This window comes from Arachis ipaensis, chromosome B10 (genome assembly GCF_059453495.1).
Source record: "Arachis ipaensis isolate K30076 ecotype BB chromosome B10, ASM5945349v1, whole genome shotgun sequence".
Lineage (NCBI taxonomy): Eukaryota > Viridiplantae > Streptophyta > Magnoliopsida > Fabales > Fabaceae > Arachis > Arachis ipaensis.
Genome location: NC_142435.1, coordinates 11028959 through 11051134, shown reverse-complemented (window position 1 = coordinate 11051134; position 22176 = coordinate 11028959). Strand labels below are relative to the sequence as shown.

The window sequence follows — 22176 nt, the reverse complement described above, 5'->3', positions numbered from 1 at the left end:
CAGAGGAAGAAGAAAGGAAAGGAAAGGAAAGGAAAAAGGAGGAGGTAACGGCGGGGAAGAGTGCGGCCGTTGTTGTCGCATCGTGAAGCCGCTGCCATCGCGTCATGATTGAGGTGAGAGCTGTTCTGTTGGCGTCGAGTTTCTGGTGGTGAGGAACTCTGCTCTTCCTCCTCTCTCGATCTGTTCCTCTCCCCAGCCACAACTGCGACGGCAACGGCAATAGTTTTTCGCGTCATCACTTTTTCTTTCTCTTCCCCTCAATTGCAATGACGACGGTCGGCAGCAACACCACCCCTCTTATCAGAATTTTTCTCTTTTATCTTTTCTCTCTCTCTTATCTCTTTTTTGCGTTTTTTTCTCTTGAATTTTTTATCTTGAATTTAAATATGATGTTATTGTTATTAAAAATTTGGATGAAATATAAATATATTGTTGTTAATTATGTGTTAGTTTTATTTAATTTTTTTTAAATTAAAAAAAAATTATTTTTGCATTATTGAAGATTTGAATGGAAAGAATAGAGCAAAAAGGAAAGAGGTTGAGATAAACAAAAATAATAATAAAAAAGACAGATAATAATAAAGGATATTTTAGTTCAAAATTTTAAAAAATAATAATTTTAAAATGTTTAACAACGTTAAAGATGATATTAATAAAAAAAAGTCAAAAATAATTTTAATTTTAACCTAAAATATTAGAGAGAAAAATATTACTAAACCCTTAATTAAATTAAAAGCATGGCAAGCTATCTACAATATTGATGATCTAATTTATATTACTACACTAGGGATAATGTCTTCTGCATTGGGAGAAATTCCCTCTTCATCATTTTGTTTTTCTTCTTCTTGTTCTTGATCTCTTGTTATTCCCTTATTATTATTACCATGATCTATTGAACCTTGGTTATCGTCCACGTGTCCATTGTTGTTGCTTTTACGATCTTCTCCTACTTTAGAATTAGACCTGGTCACAATTACTTGTAGAGTGTCATCATCATCGTCATGAGGGCATTGTGGTAATTGACTCATATTCTTCATCTTCTTCCTCTCTCTGCTTTTCCCCCAAAGAACAGCGTATAACCCACACACAATCAACACCGCTCCGATGAAGCTTCCAAGGTACAGCTTCTCGTTCAAGACGGTGGAGCTAGCCACGGCGACAATGACGAGCAAGAGAGGGCTGAAAACAGAGGCGAACAAGGGCCCTCTCTTGCGGACGCACCAGGAGATCACAGCCACCATCATTCCAGAAACAACCATGCCGGAATAAGCAACCGTCAGAAGCCTAATGTTCCAACCAAGCCTCCACTGACTCCAATCGTTCTCGACGGAAAGAGCGAACGCCGTGGACAAGAGCGCCGCCCAGAGAGACATGAGCGCAGTGCTGGAGTAATAGCTTGGATACCTCTCACTCATCTTTGTCTGTATGATGAGCCACAGTGCGTAAGAGATCCCGCTCGCCAACGCGCACACAGATCCCAACACCGTCCTACCACCGCCGCCATGAGCCGCCATAGAACTATTGTTTCTGTGATTCATAAGGTTAACATGCGATGCAATCTGGATTTCCGGGCCTTTCACGAAAGTCAGCACCATTGCTCCTGCAATTCCGGCCATTGTTCCGATTATCTTCGCCTTCCCTGCTGCTGATCCCAAATTCAATCTTTCCAAACTGATCGAAAAATAATTGATTATTTATTTAGAACTAAAAACGAATTCTTAAGTGTTTCATAATTAACTTGCATGGTTCTTATTATTAGTTCTTAATTACCCTATGCAAACGGCCATCACAAAGGTAATAGCAGGTATGAGGTTGGCCATGGCGGATGCAAACGTTGCAGAAGTTAAAGCCAGAGCCTCCAGGTAGAAATTCTGAGCTAATGCTCCTCTGTATACATTCAAGATTCAACACAAATGTCCAAACAATGTATTTTAACTTTGCTGTTATACAAGACAAGTTATATACATAATAATAATAATAACCATTAAAAAAAAGACAAAATTACATTATTGTTCTTTAACTTTTATAACTTTGTTATTTAATTTCTTTAAGTCACAACCGATCACGGGATGATATGAAAATTTATGACTTTTATAACTTTTATAATAAAGTATCTTATTTCGGCATAAGACATTAACGAGTGACTTATAGTTATAATAAGTACCTTAATTCTTGCTGTATGATTGTATATTCTATATATCTTCTTCATATATATATTTTAATAAAAAACCTTATATTATAAAAGGAATAACATGCATGTATGACTTTTAAATAGTTTTGCATATTTGTTTGTCTAAATAATAAATATCTGTTCTTTTAATAACATTAAGTTATATTTTAGTATAAAACATTGCATGTTTACTAAGAAATCAAAAAGAGAGAGAATTAAATTTGGTGAAAAGATCGCGTCAAAAAGAGATAGAAGGTGCTGAAAAGATGGCGCGTCATGGGAGACACATAACTACTTATTAATGCTCTTGAAACTGTTACGCATGCATAGTTTCGGGGACTATGTGGCCATCAACGCAATACTACTTTTCATATTAACCGAAAGAAGAGCATGAAGAAAGCAAGCAACATTGATATTCAAATAATATAATAATATGACTAGCTAGGTAGCTAATTAACGAATAGGAATGAATTGCATACCCAAATAAGCCGCATAGAAATGATTGAAATAGTACCATCCATGTCAGTTTCGCCCTCTTCTTCCTGCACCCACAAACATCAATAATGTACACTACTATTTGATGTAATGCCTCATTGCTTACTCAGTATTTTCAAATAGTAACGAAAAGACACATATAACATCATTAATCCTTTAATATTTCAACTGATGCATGCATCAATACATATTAATAAGTGGGAATGAATGAAGAAGAAGAAGAAGAAGAAGAAGAAGAAGGAATACCTTTCGAAAAAGAGAGCACAGGGAGCAATGAAAGCAGTAGCGAAAATGAAGCGGTAGGCGACAGTGACTCTGAGACTCATGCCATCGTTAACGGCGAGCTTGTAGAGGATGTTGACACCGGCGAATGCAATCTGAACCATGACCATAAGAATCACGGGCTTCAAGCCCTGCAAGGCATTGCCCTTGGGCTTGGTGGTCATGTGGAATTCAGAGAAAGCTGAGGAATGATGAGTGGAATGAGAGGAGAGAGTGGGATACCTATTTATGGGGCAGAGCCACTGCTTCCCTCATTGCCACGTCATCATGTACCACAAACGACATATGTGCATCGGGTCTTCATGGGTCAATATCTCCACCTCCCTCCCTCCCTCCTGCTTGCATGCATGCATCCATCATCAATCACTTGCATTCACTTCATTTATCAAACTCACTAATATTTAGTTTCTCATTCCAGATAAAAATATACAAACATATATAAAATAAAATAAATTAATTATTTATATAAAATATATATTAAAAATAAATTAAATAATATATATTTATACACAGATACATCAGTTAATTTGTTGTGTTTATGTAATATTTTAAAATAAAGATATAAAAGTATAAATATATTTAAAAAAATAAAAATTTCAAGACAAAAAATTATAATTTTTTTTTAATTCTAAAATAAGACACAACAATAAATTTATCTATTTTTTATTTTTTAATTCAATATTTTATACTTTAAACATAAAAATTTAAGTATAGTTAATTGAAAAAATATAGGATACCAATATATTATTTGTCAACTTATTGCCAACAATAATTAATATCAAAGATACCTCCACTAATAGAAGACACATGTTTAAAGAGACATATTCAAAAAACACATCCACAAAGATACTTTTATTAGACATAGCCATAAAAAATATATTTTTATTAGACACATCCACAAAAATACTTTCATTAAACACAGCCATAAGTAAGAGTTGGCAGAAATTAGTAAAATTTTTATTGGTAACGTAGCGAAATTATAGTTAATTTTATGTAAAATTGATAATAGAAATACTTAAAACCTAATATAAAAGAGCTTTTTCACCGGCCAAAAATCCCATGGAATTAGCTAGAAAGAATTAAAATTTGAATTTTCTGTATATGTTGATATACCCCTACTTTCAAGTTGCAGTTGTAAAATATAAGTTCTTTGATAACACAGTAGAAGTGGTTTGACAAATCATATAGGCCATTATTGTGACTATATCCTCGGAAAGCAAGTCTAATACTAATGGTTTCTTAACATGTCATTTTATTTTTGGGACAATATTATTAATGTAGTTAGAAGTCTTTTACCACTTAATTTAGCTACTTTATAATCTATGAAGCACGGACACTTTGTTGAGTTGCCGTGTCTGCGTGTCGGACATATTTTGGACACGACACTCACCAACATTCGTCCGACACGCGTGTCTGCTGTGTCCAAACCGTGTCTCAATAAAAAATAAAAAATTCTTCTCTAGACACACTTGGACACACTTAAATACCATCACGTGTCAGCGTGTCCGGTCTTATTCTTAATATATATTCTTAAAATAAATTTAGAAATAGTATATATTATTATTTAGAGAAAAGGACAAATAGGTTCTTGACCTTTTACCCCGCGGACATTTTCGTCCCTGAGCATTTGAAAATACTTTTAAATCCCCGACCTTCACAAATCTTGGACGGATGAGTCTCTCCATCGAATTGCCTCCGCCAGACTCGCCGGAGAAGTCTGATGTGGCTCTCGTATGGATGACGTGGCATGACTGGTTGACACCTGGACTGCTGACTGGAAAGCTACATTACAAAATTGGACAAATAAGTCCCTGCACCACTAAACTACGTCGTTTTGATTTCATCCCTAATCCTTAAATTGATTGCGTTTCTTTCTGGAGGCCAGTGTGAGGAGCTCAACCTCCATCAACCATGACTGCTATACCTCAATCCCCCCTGTTTTTGATAAGCTTTATATATGCTTAGAAGCATGCAAACGGGGGTTCAAGAGTGGGTGTAAGCCATTGATACATCTTGATGGCTGTTTTCTGAAGACTTATTACGGTGGACAACTCCTCACAGTAGTGGTTCAGGATGCAAATAACCAATTTTACGTGATTGCCTACGGAGTAGCTAGGTCTGAAACTAAGGAATCCTGGAAGTGATTTTTGACTCTGCTCCAAGAGGATTTGGGGGATGTGCAGACTCATGGTTGGAACTTTATGTCCGACCAACAAAAGGTAAATTTGATAACTACTTTATGCCCTGACATAGTGTTATGTAATTCTTTAATGATGAGTGTTATTGAATACTAGATTATTTCTTAGTAGCTGTATACAACTGCTGCTTTACTTAATATGAATTAGTGCTGTTAGTTTAATATGAATGTACAACTGCTGCATAACTTGATATGAATTAGTGCTGTTTTACTTGCTATGTATGTACTACTGCTGCATAAATATAAAAATTTATAGAGATATCAGTTAAAGTTATAATCAAAGAAAGTTACTGCTGCATAACTTGATATGAATTAGTGCTGTTTTACTTGCTATGTATGTACTACTGCTGCATAAGTATAAAAATTTTTAGAGATATGAATGAAAGTTATAATCAAAGGAAGTTACTGCTGCATAAGTATAAAAATTTATAGAGATATAAGTTAAAGTTATAATCATAGGAAGTTACTGTTGCAAAACTTGTTATAACTTGTAAGAATGTACTTACTATGAATGTACTACTACTGCTGCATAACTTGTTATACTCGTAATGAAGATTATTGAGATAAGAGTTAATGTTATAATCAAAGCAAGTTAATTAGTTAGTTACCAATCGTGATATGCTATATATGTTGACTTCTTGATGATATAATCAAAGCAAGTTAATTAGTTAATGTTATAATCAAAGCAAGTTAATTAGTTAGTTTTCACTATAACTCTGCTGTACATACTATATATATATAGCAGCATGTACTTCTAATCATGTAACTTCTATAATAATTCAATCCATGTAATCTTTATTAGTCTATTCCTTTCTTTTGCAAACTCTCTGAACTCGTATCAAATAAAATTGTATCGATTATTTTAGATATTTATGAAAATTTTTAATTAATTATATATTATAATTAAAAACTATCTAAATAACAATTAGGTTTCATAAAAATTCAATTTTTAATACTATGTTCTTGGGTAGCAAATGTATGATGACTGCTGTGTTACTTGATATGATTGTGCAACTGCTATGTAGGGATTGTTATCTGCATTGAAGTCAGTTATGCCAAATGCCCATCACTAAAACTGTGTGATGCACATTTGAAAAAATTTTATCAACCGTTTTAAGGACCTCTAAGATAACTTGCAGTAAATGTGGCTCAGAGGGACATAATTACAAGAGATACAAGGATGCTCCATCTAACCCCAACTGAAAATCTAAGACCAAGAAGTCCAAGAAAGGTGGGACAAGTCAGTCACTATCACAGTCAGCACCAAAAGATGATGTTAATATTGTATTTATTCTTAGTAATCTGGATATTTGGTGTATATATATGTTTAGTTCAATATTTGAGGATTTATATAGTAATGATCAACATTGGTCAATTTAATTGGACAGGATGCCCCTAACACCTAAAGTGCTCTATCTAGCCAGGCTGCTTCTAGCCAGGCTGCATCTAGCCAGCTCCAGATGTAAGTTTTATATATTATTGTGAAATGTTGACCCTTTAAACTGTTATTTATCCTAAGTCTCATGAATACTGTCTTATGTATCACAACCAAGTTCCAAGTGCTGTGGCAGCAACACCAAATCCTGTAACACCAGCTCCCGTGGCAGACCAACTCACAACCAGAGATACACCATTTAGGCCTCCACTTCAAGTTCCATCCACAGCTCACCAAACAGTTCAACCAAAAATTTCAAAAATCAGGCCCAAACAGAAGATATTCAGGCCACCTGCCTCACTTTGTCCTAGTTCACTCACCTCCAAGTCAGCCTGCACCACCACAGCTTCAACCACAAGGTGCTCCACATAGCCCACAACCATCTCAAGTCAGGCCAGGACCGAGTACAGCAGCTTCCAAGGAGACATTGGCAGTAGCAAGCACAGCAACAACAAGACTGTTCAAATTCATTCCTAATCCACCATCCATCAATCCAAAGACATGAAGAAATATGACACCTTGGGCATCCCACTATGCCTTGTAATAGCATTTAGAAAATTTGACTGTGAGAACAATATTTTTTTGGGAGAATTGGTTTTTTTTGGAGAAGCTCTTAGGATTTTATAAACTGTTGCAAACTTGTTAGGTGTTTGAGGCTTACTTTTGTGATGTTAAGCTTCATAATACTATACACTTAAACAGATTTGTTCTTTTTGGGCAGCTTTTAGAAAATTTAACTGTCGCAAAGATGTTTATATAACTTTCCATATATGTTATGCGTTCATGTATACAACTTTCATGCCTACTTTCCTCAATCATTTAATGCTTCTTTAGATATTGACAACATAATTTCAACAACCTACTAATATCATAACTTTAATTGCATTTAGATAGATAATATGATATATAAATTGCCTAAACAGCATGTTTCAATACACAACAAAAACCTGGATCAACACATTTTTCTACTCTACTTTCTAAAATTTATTTCTCAATAACTAAATACATAAAAAAGCAACCACAACTGCACATACAATTATAACAATACAACAAGCTAACGGGTTTTTTTTCTTCTCTAGCACAGTAACCTTCTCCTCCAGTACAGCCATCCTATGACGAAATCCCTCTTCTTCTTCAACAACTTCTGCCTCTTTCTCAATCAGAGGTCTTTTATCAAAGATGCAACCATTGCTTCCCATTCTAGCAAGATGCTCATCGACCCAAAGAAGAAACTTGCAATGCAGTTGGTTTCCCTGTCAAAATTCTCAAAATAATGTACTATATCAAACCATTCAAACAGAACAAAATTCCCAGGTTTTTTTTTATCTTACCTTATAGTATTAAACTACTCTTCTACTTTAGCCCACGACAACAATAAAGAAGTATCGTGGCCCACAAATTCAGCCCAACAGGATACAAAAATTCAATTTTAATTTTAGTCTTTATTATCTTATCTTTATCTTATCTTTAATTGTTCTTATCTTATCTTTATTTGCTTTTATCTTTCATAGGACAATGCTCTATATATATTTAGTTTTACCCTCATAGTTTACAACACACTTCAGAACAATTCAATCAATCAACAATCAATAAAAGTTCTTTTCTTTGCTTTTCCTATTCTTTCACAATTTTATCATGGTATCAGAGCCATGGTATCCTCCTTGAGGAGGATATATAAGTTATCATCTTTTCGGTGAGAAATCACCATACTTCTTTTTCAACCTCCTCCCACGATAAATAATCATAGATTTAGTTACATGCATCCAAGTGAAAATCTTACCACAGTGTTGGTTATCCCGGTTCTTTACCAACAATTTCGTCTGCGCCTCCTTTCTTCCGGTAGTTCCGTCTGCATTCTGTTTCAGCGGTTTAATCTGCATTCTGTATTAGCAGTTCCATCTGCACTCTTATCGCGCTCTATGCGCCCTCTTTCTTATTGCGCCATACGCGCCCTCTAAAGATCAATTTTATTGCGCTCTACGCGCTTATTTTTTTATTTTTTATTTTTTTTATTTTTTATTTTTTTATTCTTTTTTTTATGAAGATCGCTGCTTGCTCTCTCTCCCTCAAGCACAGCATCTCCTTTTATATTTTTGCCGCCGGCAGCTCAAGCTCCGCCGCACGCAGTTTTTGAAGATCGCTGCTCAAGCACAGCATCTCCTTTTATATTTTTGCAGTAGGCAGCTCAAGTTCTACCGCACGCATCTTCCTCCGCGTCACCACGTCAGACGCGCTTTTCTCAACAATTTCATCAGGAACTTATCCAAGCTGTGGATTATTGACATCTTCCATCCACCAGCTTGCGGGGGCGTATTAAACTACTCTTCTACTTTAGCCCACGACAACAATAAAGAAGTATCGTGGCCCACAAATTCAGCCCAACAGGATACAAAAATTCAATTTTAATTTTAGTCTTTATTATCTTATCTTTATCTTATCTTTAATTGTTCTTATCTTATCTTTATTTGCTTTTATCTTTCATAGGACAATGCTCTATATATATTTAGTTTTACCCTCATAGTTTACAACACACTTCAGAACAATTCAATCAATCAACAATCAATAAAAGTTCTTTTCTTTGCTTTTCCTATTCTTTCACAATTTTATCAATGGGCAACCCAAAAAGACTCTGTTTGGGTTGCTAATCGTCTTCGACATATACATTATCACATAAACTCCACAGAAACTTCTCGGGGCGACATCATCCTTTAGGTCTCCGTCGTGCACAACACAATGGTCTGAGCTTGAAGCAGAATTTTCTTCTCTTACTCCTCTGTGGCTTCTTCTCGATGTTGCTGATGCTCCATTAGCAGCCATGGTTGATGCAGGTTGAGCTCCTCACACTGGCCTCCAGAAAGAAACGCAATCAATTTAAGGATTAGGGATGAAATCAAAACGACGTAGTTTAGTGGTGCAGGGACTTATTTGTCCAATTTTGTAATGTAGCTTTCCAGTCAGCAGTCCAGGTGTCAACCAGTCATGCCACGTCATCCGCACGAGAGCCACATCAGACTTCTCCGGCGAGTCTGGCGGAGGCAATTCGACGGAGAGACTCATTCGTCCAAGATTTGTGAAGGTCGGAGATTTAAAAGTATTTTCAAATGTTCAGGGACGAAAATGTCCGCGGGACAAAAGGTCAGGGATCTATTTATCCTTTTCTCTATTATTTATTAAAACAAAAAATATTTTAAATATTTGATATAATTAAAATAAGATATTAAAAATAATTTAAAAAATTAATTTATATTTTAATATCAATAAAATATTAAAATATCATTATTGTTTATCTAAAAAATACTTTATATTTTATATGTATGCGTGTCCTCGTGTCATGTAAAATTTTCAAATTTCCGTGTCGTGTCGTATCCCGTATCCGTGTCAGTATCCGTATATCATAGCTTATAACTAACAAGAACCAAATGCCATTTTGGATGCTAAACACTTACATTAGATTTGGTTAATATCCACGAAGGAACATAGCACACAACAGATGAAAAGGGCTCCTCAGGTTAGTGGGTTCTTAGAATTCATCATCGATTCGATCTCAAAAATTGAAAAGAGTATTAGAATTTAGACGCATAATTTTTAAAATCAAAGTAGCCATCGATTACAACTTCTAATGTACTTTCAATTAGAATAATGATGATGTTAAAGTTATTATGATATAAGCAATTGTAAGTTGTAATGGCAATAATAAAAATTACATTATTGTAGTATATACTCTCATGTCTGATTTTTAGTCTCTGCAAACAAAGAGCTCGAATTGGAAGCTAATTCTTATGATAAAAATTCGAGTGGAGTTAATTTCACGTGAAATTAATTATTAAAAGTCGTTAAATAATTTGATTAATTTGACTAAATTTTTATTTAACAATTTTTAGTTATCAAATTTTACTTAAAATTAAGTGCATCTGAGTTTTCACCGATTCTTATAGTCATGCACCTAATCTTATATGTAATGCGCCATATCGACCATTAAGTCTATTGACATTTGGATTTGGCTTCTCATAATATAATCTTCAACGTATATACTTAGAAAAGATGGGAGAATTCGAGTTTGAGTTTATATAATTAGCTAGAGGGGAAAAGTAATTAGCATGCACTTTAAGTTTGACCTGTGAGGCGGTGCCTTATACATGTAGTTTTTCTTTTTTTCAGTAGAAGCCTTATATATGTAGTTGAGAGGGGCCAATTGCCACCTTGCTTTTGGAAATTGTACTAGTATACTAAAAAAATAAAAAAAATTATAGAATACTAATATATTATCTATTAATTTATTATCAATAATAATTAATTATTATATTTTAAATACATATATAAAAAGACATATTCAAAAAATATATTTATAAAGATATTTTTATTAGATACGACCATAAAAAAGATATTTTTATTAGACATATCTATAAAGACATGTCTATTAAACACACTCATAAATAAGAGTTGATTGGCAAAAATTGACAAAAATGTTATTGGTAATATAGTGGGATTGAAAAATATATTTCTTTCTCCCCTTCCTTAATTAATTTACTTGGCCTCCTCTTCAACGTATACGTAAAATTGAAATAACAAAGTTAACTAAGTTCAATGAAATAAAAAATAGGCAACATGCCTATTAATCCAATAATAATAATGTCAGATAAAATTATATCAAATAAACTACTATTTGAACAAAAATAGGAGATGAAATATAATAAAATATGAAAATTGGGGGAGAAAAAGTATTATTAAAAACAAATTGTTTAAAAGCATGTGTATTGTGTAGGACAGAAAAATGGAATAAACTGGTGGAATCAATTGAGAGAGACTGAAAGGTTTATTAATGGAAGAGTTATATGGTAAAGGCAATATATAATGGAGAAAGCACGTATTAAAAAGTATAGCAAAATATTTTAGAGGAGGAGTGCTAGCGGTGAGTAAATTTTGTGATTTGTAACTATCAATTAGTTATTATTAGTGTTTTTAATAATGTTAATAATGTGATATTATATTTAATAATATAAAAAAAAATTTATAGTTAAATGCTGATCAAATTTTAATAAAAATGCTAACTCTCTAAACTTTTTCAGGATGAAATTTAGAAGAAAATGCTAACTCTCTAAACTTTTTCATGATGGAATTTAGAGGCAGCAGCCTCAAATTTTGCGTGCACCATTGAAAGATAAAAAGAAACCAAAAACGGTTCCGAAATTGGAAAACTGGAAAGTTAAATTAAGGTAGCAAAATCATTAATGAGGATCAAAGTGCTGACTCATTGAAGTTTAAGTTTAACTGATCATCTTCATGCGCTCTTCAATTTTTTCATTTTCAACTTGCCTTTCCTTTATTTTTTTTTTATAAGTTTTCTTCTTGTCGCTTTTTTATTATAATTTTATTCGTGATGAGCTAATATATAGAACGTCATCCATTATATTGTTGTATACATGCATGCATGAAGATTGAAAAAAGTTTGGTGTACAAATTTTTGTATCATTAGTTATATATATTTTATAAAGGCAAAAAATATATTTTTTTTTATTTTTTAAAAATTGACTTCTGATTGTATATCACAAGTGTATTTTATATATTGTGTGTAAATAACAATAATAATTATGAAATAGCCTAAAATATAGCTAAAAAAGAATAAAATTTTCTTCATATGAGTGTTGGAATAAAAGGATGAAAGTCATGAACCTTAAAATAATATACTAAAGAGTTGAATTTACTATTTAATAAAAATTAAATTAGTAAAAGTGAATTAGTTGTATTTGAGGTGGAGAAAAAATTATCTAATTAAAAATAAACTAAATTAAATATTTTTTTATTAATATCACATGTGTCATGATAACTTTTTTTTAAAACAACTATAAAAAAGAAGGTGAATGGTATCCTACCTTCTCTAAAGTAATATGGAAATTATCATCTCTGATGTGTCATATTTTAATTGGGTGTTTATTTTAACTTGAGTTACCTTTTCCACTCTTTCGTCGTCGTTGCGCTTCCCAAACATCACCGTCTCATTGGTGTTTCGTTTTCTCTTCCAAAATCATTGTTCTAAAAAAGGTACTTCAACTATCTCTAATTGCATTTACTTCTCTTCACTCCTTCGTCATCGTCTTTACGCCTCTCAAGTATCACTGTCTCATTGAGTGTCTTATTTTCTCTTCCAAAATCATCCTTTCAAAAAAAGGTACTTCAATTTTCTCTAATTACGTTTTTAATTGGGCATCTTGTTTTCTCTTCCCAAATCATTTACTCCAACTCTCCTCCCCACTCCTTTGTCGTCGTCGTTGTGCCTCCTAAGTATCACCGTCTTATTGGGTGTTCAATTTTCTTCTTCTGTCAAGTCGTCACCGTCTTTCAAAATATTATTAACTCTCATGAGATTAAAGTAACTCAGGTTAAAATAAATATCTAATTAAAATATGACACATCAGAGAGAGTAACTTACATGTTATTTTAGAGAGAGTAGGATAGCATTCACCAAACACTTAACACTTAGAGCAATGTTAGAATTTCTGCCTCGATTTGTGGAAATTAATTTCTCTTCTTTCACTATTTTAGCGAAGAAAACTTAAAATAAGAAAATAATACTCAAAAACACCCCTTGACAATTAATTTATTTAGTGACTAGATTTGCATTCGAAGAAGAGACAAGTAGGATAAACATGTCCTTGTCAATATAGAGTAATGTTTTCCCCCTCCATAATGACTGGTCACTGAGTTGAGAATAATTTTTGGTGACCACTGAGTTGAGAATATGAGACTATAAAATGACCTTTCTCACTTCTTTTATCAAGTTTTTTTAAAACTTTGTGACACCATCTTCAAACTTCACTTGCTATACTAGTTCGTTCTATTGTTCTTTACTTTTAACAACTAAAACAAGAAAATTAATAAAGTGATTAATTTTTGGATATTCTACCACATTTGACAACACATTTTACTTAGGTTTTGTTCACTTTTAAAAAATTATTTATTCTGTTATAATATTAATGAAGATTTCAATATTTATTCTCTACCATTATCTCACATCTTTAGGTCTTATATTGCTTAATAATATAAGTATTTTTATAAAAATTTTACATACACTTAATCTCTCTTAATTTTTTTATTTTTTTCACAAACTTGCGGCCGAATCAACCTCAAAATCGTTTAGTTTAAAGTTTTTATCATACGCGTTATTTATTATTTTATTATACATTTAATAAATAACAAAGGTACATTAATGCTGATTACGAAAGAGAGAGAGAGAACGAGAGAGAGAGAGTAGTCAACTCAAGTAAGAATCAATTTTCCATTAAAGAAATTAATGTTAATGAATTATATCTTTAAGCACAAAATAACGGAAAAATGATTAAAATTAAACATTTGATTCGAATGACGACAGCGTTGCATGTATGCATTATATTTGTGATGGAGGAGTTTCTTCAACTTTTAAGCTTCAAGTTTTGGTGCCTCTTCTACGGTGGCTTTAGGCTTTTCCTCCTCTTTCTTCTCCTCATCAGCTGCCACCACCTCCTCGCTTTTCTTGTCTTCTTCCACCTTTGCCTCCTTTTCTTCCTTCTGCCCATCATAATATACGTACATGACAATGAAGTAGAACAACTTTTAAAGTAGTATATGAAACTATATATATAAGGGGCAAGCAATGAGTATGCTTAAAATAAAAGTAATATTACAGTATATTGTACCTTTTAATAAAGAGTAAAGATTGTTTCTTTTATGTGTAATACATTTATTTTCTATAAATTTAATAAAAATGTTCATTCTTCCCATTTTATTCATTCAAAAAATTTCTACAATAACCACCATGGCAATTGACACAAAATTTCGGATTATTTTGCTATTAAAAACTTGATAAAGTAATGTATGATCCGAATGCAACAATTATGTATTAGTATATACCTCAATGAATATGGTGCCTAGAGCGTTGTCATCGGAGGCGGCGGAGACAGCAGTGGCGGCCTGCTCCTGGTCGATGACAGGCTCGGGCACTGGCACTGGCAATGGGGCATCATTACCCTCGTTGGTCTTGGGAGCGCTAGCGCAGTTGCCCATGTTCAATGCAGAAAATTGTGGGAGAACGAATCAAGGAGCTTTTGGTTTCCTTCTTGATGTGTTCCCCCCTTTGGATGCAAATGAATGAGTAGTTTCTACTTCATCCTAACATGGTTTTTATAATGAGCCTAATAACTTAGATTAATTATATACCTTAACCATAATTAGCAAATGCTATATAATCTGTATGGTCAAACACAGGCTGTGTGATTGGCAATCACAGGCTGGGCTATGGTCAATCATCATATCCCCTCCTTAATTAATTTGCTTTCATTACAATAAATTTGAAAAAAAATTAGGTACATTAATTTCCTTTTTATTATATAGTTTGAATCAATATACGTGCATGCATGTGTATGCTTTTTACTTCTTTTAGTTTTATTTTTGAAGTGGTGCTTCTATCATGTACATGGTATATTTTAAGGAGGTACTACAAGAATTTCGTGTGAATTGCCAAATATACATAAAGACCCTGTTACACTTATTAGTACTAGAACTAGAAAAACGAGCTTGTGTGATTAAAAACCTTGTTCTGCCTAATACTATGGATCTTATGAATTAAGGAACTCACTAAAACAAATTCCTGACAAGAAGGAAACAATTGAAAGAAAGATGTGCCACCCACTTAACTGCTAATAATGCAAGGACCAATTGATATTCAATATTCATGCACCATTTGCTTTGGATGCAGCATAAAAAGCTTTCACGTGCTCCACGTCATCGTAACTTCCAAGGATTACAGGTGATCGTTCATGTATTTTCTTTGGAACCAAGTCAAGTGCCTACAATACGAGACAGAAGAGAACTCATTTTAATTCACTAAACTTCCTATGATGTGATACCAGATTTGATATATAATATAACATTCAATTAAACTTTTGTCCTTAGCTTATGTCAAATTCAAGAAGCAGAGATGCATGCAATGAAATTATGTAATTTGTATATATTAATATACGCTAACAAATGTAGCAAATCAAAGAATACATACCCTTCCTTTTCCAGTAAAAGCTTGACCTCCAGCTTGCTCCATCAAATATGACATTGGAAACACTTCGTAGAGAAGCCTAATTTCACAAGAAGTTTCCATAACTAAGCCACAAGTATATATCTATTTAGGATATAAAATGAGCAATGCCAATGGTGTGAAATTGAAATACAGAGTTGGAAATCCTAGTCCTAGATGCTAAATCATGTTATACGGTTAGAAGTTATAACTAAGAGTTGAAAATACAAAGCATGATGCTTAAATCATATTATATGGTTAAAAGTGAAGAGAGTCTAGAACACAAAGCACATCACACCTTAGCTTTCCATCTGGACTTTTCTTATCAGCAGGGTACATGAAGATACCACCATAAAGCAATGTTCTATGGATATCAGCAACCATACTGCATTATATACTCATTTCTGTTAGCACACAATAATTTAAGATATTTGAAAGATGGATAACATCAAATACCTTCCAACGTATCTAAGGGACTTTGGTGAAGAACCATCTTGAGGAAACTTGCAATTATCCACATACCTGGAAGAGATATAGGGTTGAGAAACAAGAACTTTGTCATTTATGAGTTTTGGAATTAAAGAACAAATAACAACAAATCCTTATCCCACTAGATGGGGTCACTCACATGATATAAAATCACCAGATTTTAAAGAAAAGATCTCATTTCGGGGATGTTTTTGTTATATTTTTCTTAGCACCTATATCTTTTGGGACAAATGTTTAAACTTACTCAGTGATTGGTTTCTCCCAGTTTTTGGCATTTCCTTCATTCACTGAATAAATATTCCCTTTCTTCGGTATCTGTCAAGTAACAAATAGTTGTTAAAGAAAGCAGAAAGCTCCCTCTTATATTCTATGTTCTAGCATTCACATGCTGCACAACAAAAGATTTATGAGCAGTATCAGCTCAGGCCTCAGAGCAAGGATAAAGGACAAAAGTAGCATGGTTTAGGATTAAATCAAATAACAAAACTTCCAGTGACATAATATTGATAATATAAATTTGGAAGGTGTACATGTAACAACTCTTAATCTACCAATTTGAATCCACTATGCATGTACCAACCTTGATGTTTGGGTGAGTTAATATGAACTCTCCAAGAGAAGGATCAAGTGTGAAACCATTTACACCATGTCCTGTGCTAATCACGAACTGCGATCCGAGAGTTTTCTCAATACAAAGTTATATTAAACGAACAATTCATCAGATTGGTGTTTTGTTTTACCATGCAAGAGCTACCATACATGCAGTAACCAGCTGCTAACATTCTGTTCCCAGGTTGCAAGACATCATCAAGTGTAATTTTATCTTTGTCCTTCGCTGCATAAATGCCAAAGATCTATAGGGAAAATGGCAGGTATCATTGTAATTTCAGTGATTATTTCCAATGCAGCAATTATATTTGAGATGACAATTTCATACAGTTCCAATAGAAACACCGCATTCAATATTTGAGGATCCATCCAAAGGATCAAATACAACAATGTATCTGCAAAATGGAAAGGGAAATTGTTACTTGGAATAGTCAATGTAGTTTAGAGTGAGTATTAGGTATTTCTAAAGCTCCGGAACTCACTTTCCACGCTGTTTTGGCTTCACAAAAACAGCCTCTTCAAGCTCTTCTGAAACAAGAAGGCACTGAAAAGAAAACAAATTGCAGTAATTTCTATGTAATAGGTAGATTAGGCTTAGAGCATTTGACAGTTACAGATCTAGAGAGACTCACAGTGCGCCCGCTGCTGATTAAGGCGTTAACAAACACCTCATTAGAAAGCACGTCCAATTTCTTTTGCTCCTCACCCTAAACAATGTATCTTAGAAATATTAATACAGTGAACATGATAGCTGAGAATCGTGAGATGCATTAGGTAACGGAACAGAATAATGCAACTAAAATTTGAGAATTATAACACTCTTAATATATTTTTCTACTTATCGATCAATTTGACAAAGTGAACAGACCTGAACGTTGGTTTCTCCAGCAAGTCCTAGAAGTTTGGCGAGTCCAGCCTGCGAGGCAGTGCAAAGAGAGTTATGAAAATGAGAAAGAATGAATGAATAAAGAAAAGGTTGATGGAAGATGAGAGTACCTTGTTAACAGCAGAGCAAACGTACTTGCAGCCAAGAACAATGTGATTGAGGAGGATGGTGAAATCGCCGCGTGATTCTGGATACTTTGACTGCTCATTCAGAACAAACCGAGTGATAGTCATCAAATCAGTCCTCTTAGCTTCCCCTTCGTGATCCATTCCGGTTGCCGTTATGGTAACAACCACAAACAACCAATTTATATTTGTAATATGTGTTTCCCAAGTAACAGGGGAGAATGCGAAATCTTTGGATCCCGACCTCTTTGCCACTCTTTCATTTCATACTCAAATTTTATATGGAAACAGTCAATATGGGGAAAATAAACTCAATATAAAAACTAATTCAAATCAGTTTTGATTGATTTTATTCTACTCTTATCTCAATTAATATGTAGTCTATTAATTGTTCAAACATGCACACCTTATCTTATATTTGACACATCATCTTTTAAGAACTATTATTTTAAATCTTTCTTCTTTTTCAGAAAATATAAGTTTCTTCTTCTTCTTTTTTTTAAAACAGGTTTTTATTCCCTCCCTATCTTTGGGAACTAGCGTTAAAAAAAATGAAAAATTAGAAAGGAAACAAACAAACAAACAGGATTGGAATGAATTGCTGGAAAAGAAATCGTTGGAATCTATTTATATCCGAAAAGAATACAATTGTAGTTTTTTTCTTTTTGGTGTCCATTATAGTAGTTATTTACAATTATATATATATATACACACGAGATTGAAACCCCGTTAAGAAATGAAAGCAAATTCACATATTAGAGACATCCCTTGTAAGCTAGTCTTATAATCCCTTCTGCTGTCAAACCTGAATTACTCAAATAATCCATTTTCGGAGGATTAGAATAATCTAATCAAAACTAAAATGAAATTGCCCATCCAATGGTGAAACAAAAAGCAACATTAATTTTCGTTTTTCTTTAACTTCAGTTCTTGTACATCTGCGCTAACTGGCTTACCTCAATTCATGGGGGCATGCATATAGATTAACCAAGTGGTATAAAGCAGAATAATCAAATAATATCATATCATATATCATACAATAGAGAAAGGCAACAACGCATATTCTGTCTAAACAGAGTGCTCTGCAAACATAAAACCCACTTGAGCATAAAAATAAATATAAACAAAAGCTGACTCCAAAATCCCTGTTTGAGTTTGAGAGGGAAAGATCCTAAAAACTTATCATTCTCCAAGGTCTAGGCACCCAAATTGATGGCCAAGACATGAAAAATGAATTAAAGGAAAATCAAACCAAACAACCTACTAAAATCCAATACAATCTTCCACCTGCATAGAATAGTCCAGCTTCCAAGGACCTAATAAAAAACATACTCAACTTAAAAACCAATTCATCCATTAAACTAGATACAGCTCTATTAAAAATCTCAAGAATCAAATAAGTCAACCAAACTTGACTCCAATATGGCACAAGACACGGTGCATTAAGAACTTGATCATCATCCTTGATCCTTCTCAACTTGACCCGATTAGAAGCACTTCCGATGAACGATAGCAGGTCCAGATTCATCATATTCACCCTTTGAAATCCACATCTGTATACAGCAGAACAGAAAAAGGGAATTCAGTGACTTCCATAAACTGGTCCGTTATACTAATTACGAGATACCACCAAACATACAAGAAAAGAACAGTGGGGAAAAGCAACTGTACAAACCTGCTGAAAGGTGCTAAGTGATGCCAAGATAGAACCACCGATCCAAACACTGTACTTCCTCTCAGGGGGTGCAACTACCTTGATCTTCATGCTGCTTGGAGCAAGTGCACTAATTTCTTTGCTCATCCGATCAGCAATTCCAGGGAACATAGTGGACCCACCACTGAGCACGATATTTCCATAAAGATCCTTCCTGATATCAACATCACATTTCATGATGGAGTTGTATGTAGTTTCATGAATTCCTGGAGCTTCCATACCAATTAGAGAAGGCTGGAAGAGTACTTCAGGGCATCGGAATCGCTCAGCACCTATTGTAATGACCTGTCCATCAGGCAATTCATAGCTCTTCTCCACTGCTGAACTAGTCTTAGTAGTTTCCATTTCTTGGTCAAAATCAAGGGCAACATATGCTAATTTCTCCTTCACATCACGGACAATTTCCTTCTCAGCAGAGGTATTGAAGGAGTATCCTCTCTCAGTAAGGATTTTCACCAAGTACTCTGTTAAATCACGACCTGCAAGGTCCAACCGAAGAATTGCATGGGGAAGTGCATACCCTTCATATATGGGCACTGTGTGGCTCACACCATCACCGGAATCAAGCACAATACCTATTTACATAACCAATACTTCAATAAGAATATCAGCAGTAGAATAAAATTTGAAGCTAATCATAATGAACAAACACAAGTCACAAAATAGATAAATGTCTGATGCATGTATTAATGAAGTTGTTCTTGGTGCATAGAACTCACTCAACCAACTTATGTTGAACATCAACCAGCTTTCCACTTCCCAATATTTACAGCTTAGGTTACAAATTTAACCTTGAGACCAGCTTCATATTCGTTAAATCTTAATTTAGCAAGCGTACACCATTTAGCCATGTAAAATAAAAAATTTAAAGAAAAAAAAATACCAAAAACCAAAAAGCAACTATTGAAACAAACCTGTAGTACGTCCACTGGCATACAAAGACAGGACAGCCTGAATTGCAACATACATGGCAGGCACATTGAAAGTTTCAAACATAATTTGGGTCATCTTCTCTCTGTTGGCCTTGGGATTGAGTGGTGCCTCAGTAAGAAGCACAGGGTGTTCTTCAGGGGCAACGCGAAGCTCATTGTAAAACGTGTGATGCCAAATCTTTTCCATATCATCCCAGTTACTGACAATTCCATGCTCAATAGGGTACTTCAAGGTGAGGATACCCCTTTTTGACTGGGCTTCATCACCCACATAAGCATCCTTCTGACCCATTCCAACCATCACACCCGTGTGACGAGGTCGCCCAATAATGCTGGGGAAGACAGCCCTAGGAGCATCATCACCAGCAAAACCAGCCTGCAAACATGAATTAAAATATACATTATCATGAGCAGAATGCCAAAATCCTGCAAAGCATAAGAATACGTGATCATAGAGAAACTAATCAACCTTGACCATTCCAGTTCCATTGTCAACAACAAGAGGTTGAATATCCTCACCATCAGCCATCTTTCAAAACCTGTACAACAGCAAGGGATTCCACTACTTCTCAGTTATGCATAATTCATCAATCAATTTCTATGTACGATCTTACAAATTCCAATCCTATATTACATGCATAGCAGAACATAACCACATAGCTCGCAGAATAAAAAAGACACGCAAATTATTATCATTTCCAAGTTCATCAACTTCAAAATCGCAGGATAGAAAAGCGAATTTTAAAATTCGGTGCATCAGAGTCACCTAACCACAAAATCAAATAAAAGTGGAAATCTACTCACGCAGAAAACAAAGAGCCACAAAGTAGAACCAGATCAACAAGATCAGAAAATTCTCGACCAAAAAAGACAAAGCAAGACCTCGTAAGCTAAAAAAATTCACCAAAAAAATTGAGAAAGAAAAAATATTAAAAAAAAAAAAGAAAGAAAGATCAAAGATCGAAACACACCTACTTGAAAGGAAACAAAAGTTGCAGAGAAATTGGTTTTTGTGGTGTGAGCAGCAGCAACAACAGCAGCAGGTGAAATTGGCTGTAGAGAGAGAAGAAGAAGCAGCAGCTTTATATTCGGTGATAAAGTGGACTGGTCGGGGAAGAAAAGCGGACTCTACTACAGCTGGGGTGACTTTTTCTGTGGAAACCGAGTGCCTGCGCTGAATTGGAATCCACTGAAGCAATCAGCCGTCCATTCTAGCAGATCAAAGACTGATTGGTGTTGTGGGTCCCATGCCACGTCATTATGGGCGGCTCTGATGGCCTTTTGGACCCGGCTCGTGCCGACCAATTCTGCAAAGTCTTGCTGTACCATATCACCTCCACCTCCTCTTTCAATTCATTAATCATATATTCCATATTCGATGCTCCCATCGACTTATTCAAAATTTTGGTGTATTTGTCAATAAAAGACAATTAACGCCTTAATCATATTGTAAATTCAACTATAAATTAAAAAATATTCTATGTTTGTATATATATTATAATATAATCTGTTAAACTAAAAAAAATTATTAATCAATATATTTAGAATATTCAATCTTTTTAGTTTTTTAGGAAAATGAATGAAAATTTATATGATTTCAACATATTTTAGATCCATTTCTAAAATAATATATAGACTATTATACATTGAACTACATGGGATTATATTAACTCACAATATAATACTCCTAACAATTACACTGCCATGAAATACACTTATTTATGAATATTTCCTAATTATTAATCCAAGTCCAAATAGAATATCTTAATAGTTAATATACAATCTTCTGGACAGTTCTAGTG

General features: G+C 34.0%; 5 protein-coding genes across 6 annotated transcripts; all 5 read right to left on the bottom strand.

The window, feature by feature from the left end:
- Nucleotides 1-641: 641 nt before the first annotated feature.
- On the bottom strand, nt 642-3142 carry LOC107620100 (WAT1-related protein At1g68170-like). Its single transcript, XM_016322317.3, has 4 exons — nt 2912-3142; nt 2650-2712; nt 1771-1887; nt 642-1671 (listed from the first exon to the last, which is right to left on the bottom strand). The coding sequence occupies exons 1-4, from the start codon at nt 3109-3111 to the stop codon at nt 771-773; spliced, it is 1281 nt and encodes a 426-aa protein (XP_016177803.1). The 5' UTR covers nt 3112-3142; the 3' UTR covers nt 642-770.
- A 4435-nt stretch (nt 3143-7577) lies between these two features.
- LOC148579141 (uncharacterized) lies at nt 7578-9396 on the bottom strand. Its single transcript, XM_088488857.1, has 3 exons — nt 9187-9396; nt 7911-7916; nt 7578-7832 (listed from the first exon to the last, which is right to left on the bottom strand). The coding sequence occupies exons 1-3, from the start codon at nt 9394-9396 to the stop codon at nt 7578-7580; spliced, it is 471 nt and encodes a 156-aa protein (XP_088344983.1).
- A 4474-nt stretch (nt 9397-13870) lies between these two features.
- LOC148579140 (uncharacterized) lies at nt 13871-14735 on the bottom strand. Its single transcript, XM_088505156.1, has 2 exons — nt 14464-14735; nt 13871-14121 (listed from the first exon to the last, which is right to left on the bottom strand). The coding sequence occupies exons 1-2, from the start codon at nt 14614-14616 to the stop codon at nt 13993-13995; spliced, it is 282 nt and encodes a 93-aa protein (XP_088361282.1). The 5' UTR covers nt 14617-14735; the 3' UTR covers nt 13871-13992.
- A 126-nt stretch (nt 14736-14861) lies between these two features.
- LOC107621889 (fructose-1,6-bisphosphatase, cytosolic) lies at nt 14862-17957 on the bottom strand. Its single transcript, XM_016323867.3, has 12 exons — nt 17714-17957; nt 17586-17633; nt 17350-17424; nt 17200-17261; nt 17046-17112; nt 16849-16962; nt 16689-16775; nt 16353-16423; nt 16076-16141; nt 15918-16004; nt 15605-15680; nt 14862-15398 (listed from the first exon to the last, which is right to left on the bottom strand). Exons 1-12 carry the CDS (start codon nt 17870-17872, stop codon nt 15282-15284), a joined length of 1029 nt encoding a protein of 342 aa, XP_016179353.1. The 5' UTR covers nt 17873-17957; the 3' UTR covers nt 14862-15281.
- Nucleotides 17958-18725: 768 nt separating this feature from the next.
- On the bottom strand, nt 18726-21864 carry LOC107622580 (actin-7). Of its 2 annotated transcripts, none has more exons than XM_016324524.3 (5): nt 21346-21864; nt 20844-20913; nt 20357-20750; nt 19404-20017; nt 18726-19281 (listed from the first exon to the last, which is right to left on the bottom strand). In XM_016324524.3, the coding sequence occupies exons 2-5, from the start codon at nt 20901-20903 to the stop codon at nt 19216-19218; spliced, it is 1134 nt and encodes a 377-aa protein (XP_016180010.1). In that variant the 5' UTR covers nt 20904-20913; nt 21346-21864; the 3' UTR covers nt 18726-19215. The 2 variants fall into 2 exon arrangements, with proteins under 2 accessions (XP_016180010.1, XP_020969464.1); XM_021113805.2 differs by having other exon boundaries at nt 21350-21740.
- Nucleotides 21865-22176: the final 312 nt, after the last annotated feature.

Bases quoted from the DNA above. Each gene is read 5' to 3' on its own strand.
- LOC107620100 (XM_016322317.3), bottom strand. From the start codon at position 3,111: ATGACCACCAAGCCCAAGGGCAATGCCTTGCAGGGCTTGAAGCCCGTG. The intron at 2,713-2,911 runs GTATTCCTTCTT...TTGTGGGTGCAG, and splicing joins TGTGCTCTCTTTTTCGAAAG to GAAGAAGAGGGCGAAACTGA. The intron at 1,672-1,770 runs GTAATTAAGAAC...TTTTTCGATCAG, and splicing joins GTGATGGCCGTTTGCATAGG to TTTGGAAAGATTGAATTTGG.
- LOC148579141 (XM_088488857.1), bottom strand. From the start codon at position 9,396: ATGGCTGCTAATGGAGCATCAGCAACATCGAGAAGAAGCCACAGAGGA.
- LOC148579140 (XM_088505156.1), bottom strand. From the start codon at position 14,616: ATGGGCAACTGCGCTAGCGCTCCCAAGACCAACGAGGGTAATGATGCC. The intron at 14,122-14,463 runs GTATATACTAAT...TATGATGGGCAG, and splicing joins TAGGCACCATATTCATTGAG to AAGGAAGAAAAGGAGGCAAA.
- LOC107621889 (XM_016323867.3), bottom strand. From the start codon at position 17,872: ATGGATCACGAAGGGGAAGCTAAGAGGACTGATTTGATGACTATCACT. The intron at 16,005-16,075 runs GTATTTGATGTT...TATATAATGCAG, and splicing joins TCCCTTAGATACGTTGGAAG to TATGGTTGCTGATATCCATA. The intron at 15,681-15,917 runs GTGTGATGTGCT...TTGTGAAATTAG, and splicing joins AGTCCAGATGGAAAGCTAAG to GCTTCTCTACGAAGTGTTTC.
- LOC107622580 (XM_016324524.3), bottom strand. From the start codon at position 20,903: ATGGCTGATGGTGAGGATATTCAACCTCTTGTTGTTGACAATGGAACT. The intron at 20,018-20,356 runs GTTTGTTTCAAT...TTATGTAAATAG, and splicing joins TGCCAGTGGACGTACTACAG to GTATTGTGCTTGATTCCGGT. The intron at 19,282-19,403 runs GTTTGTACAGTT...TGCTGTATACAG, and splicing joins CACTTAGCACCTTTCAGCAG to ATGTGGATTTCAAAGGGTGA.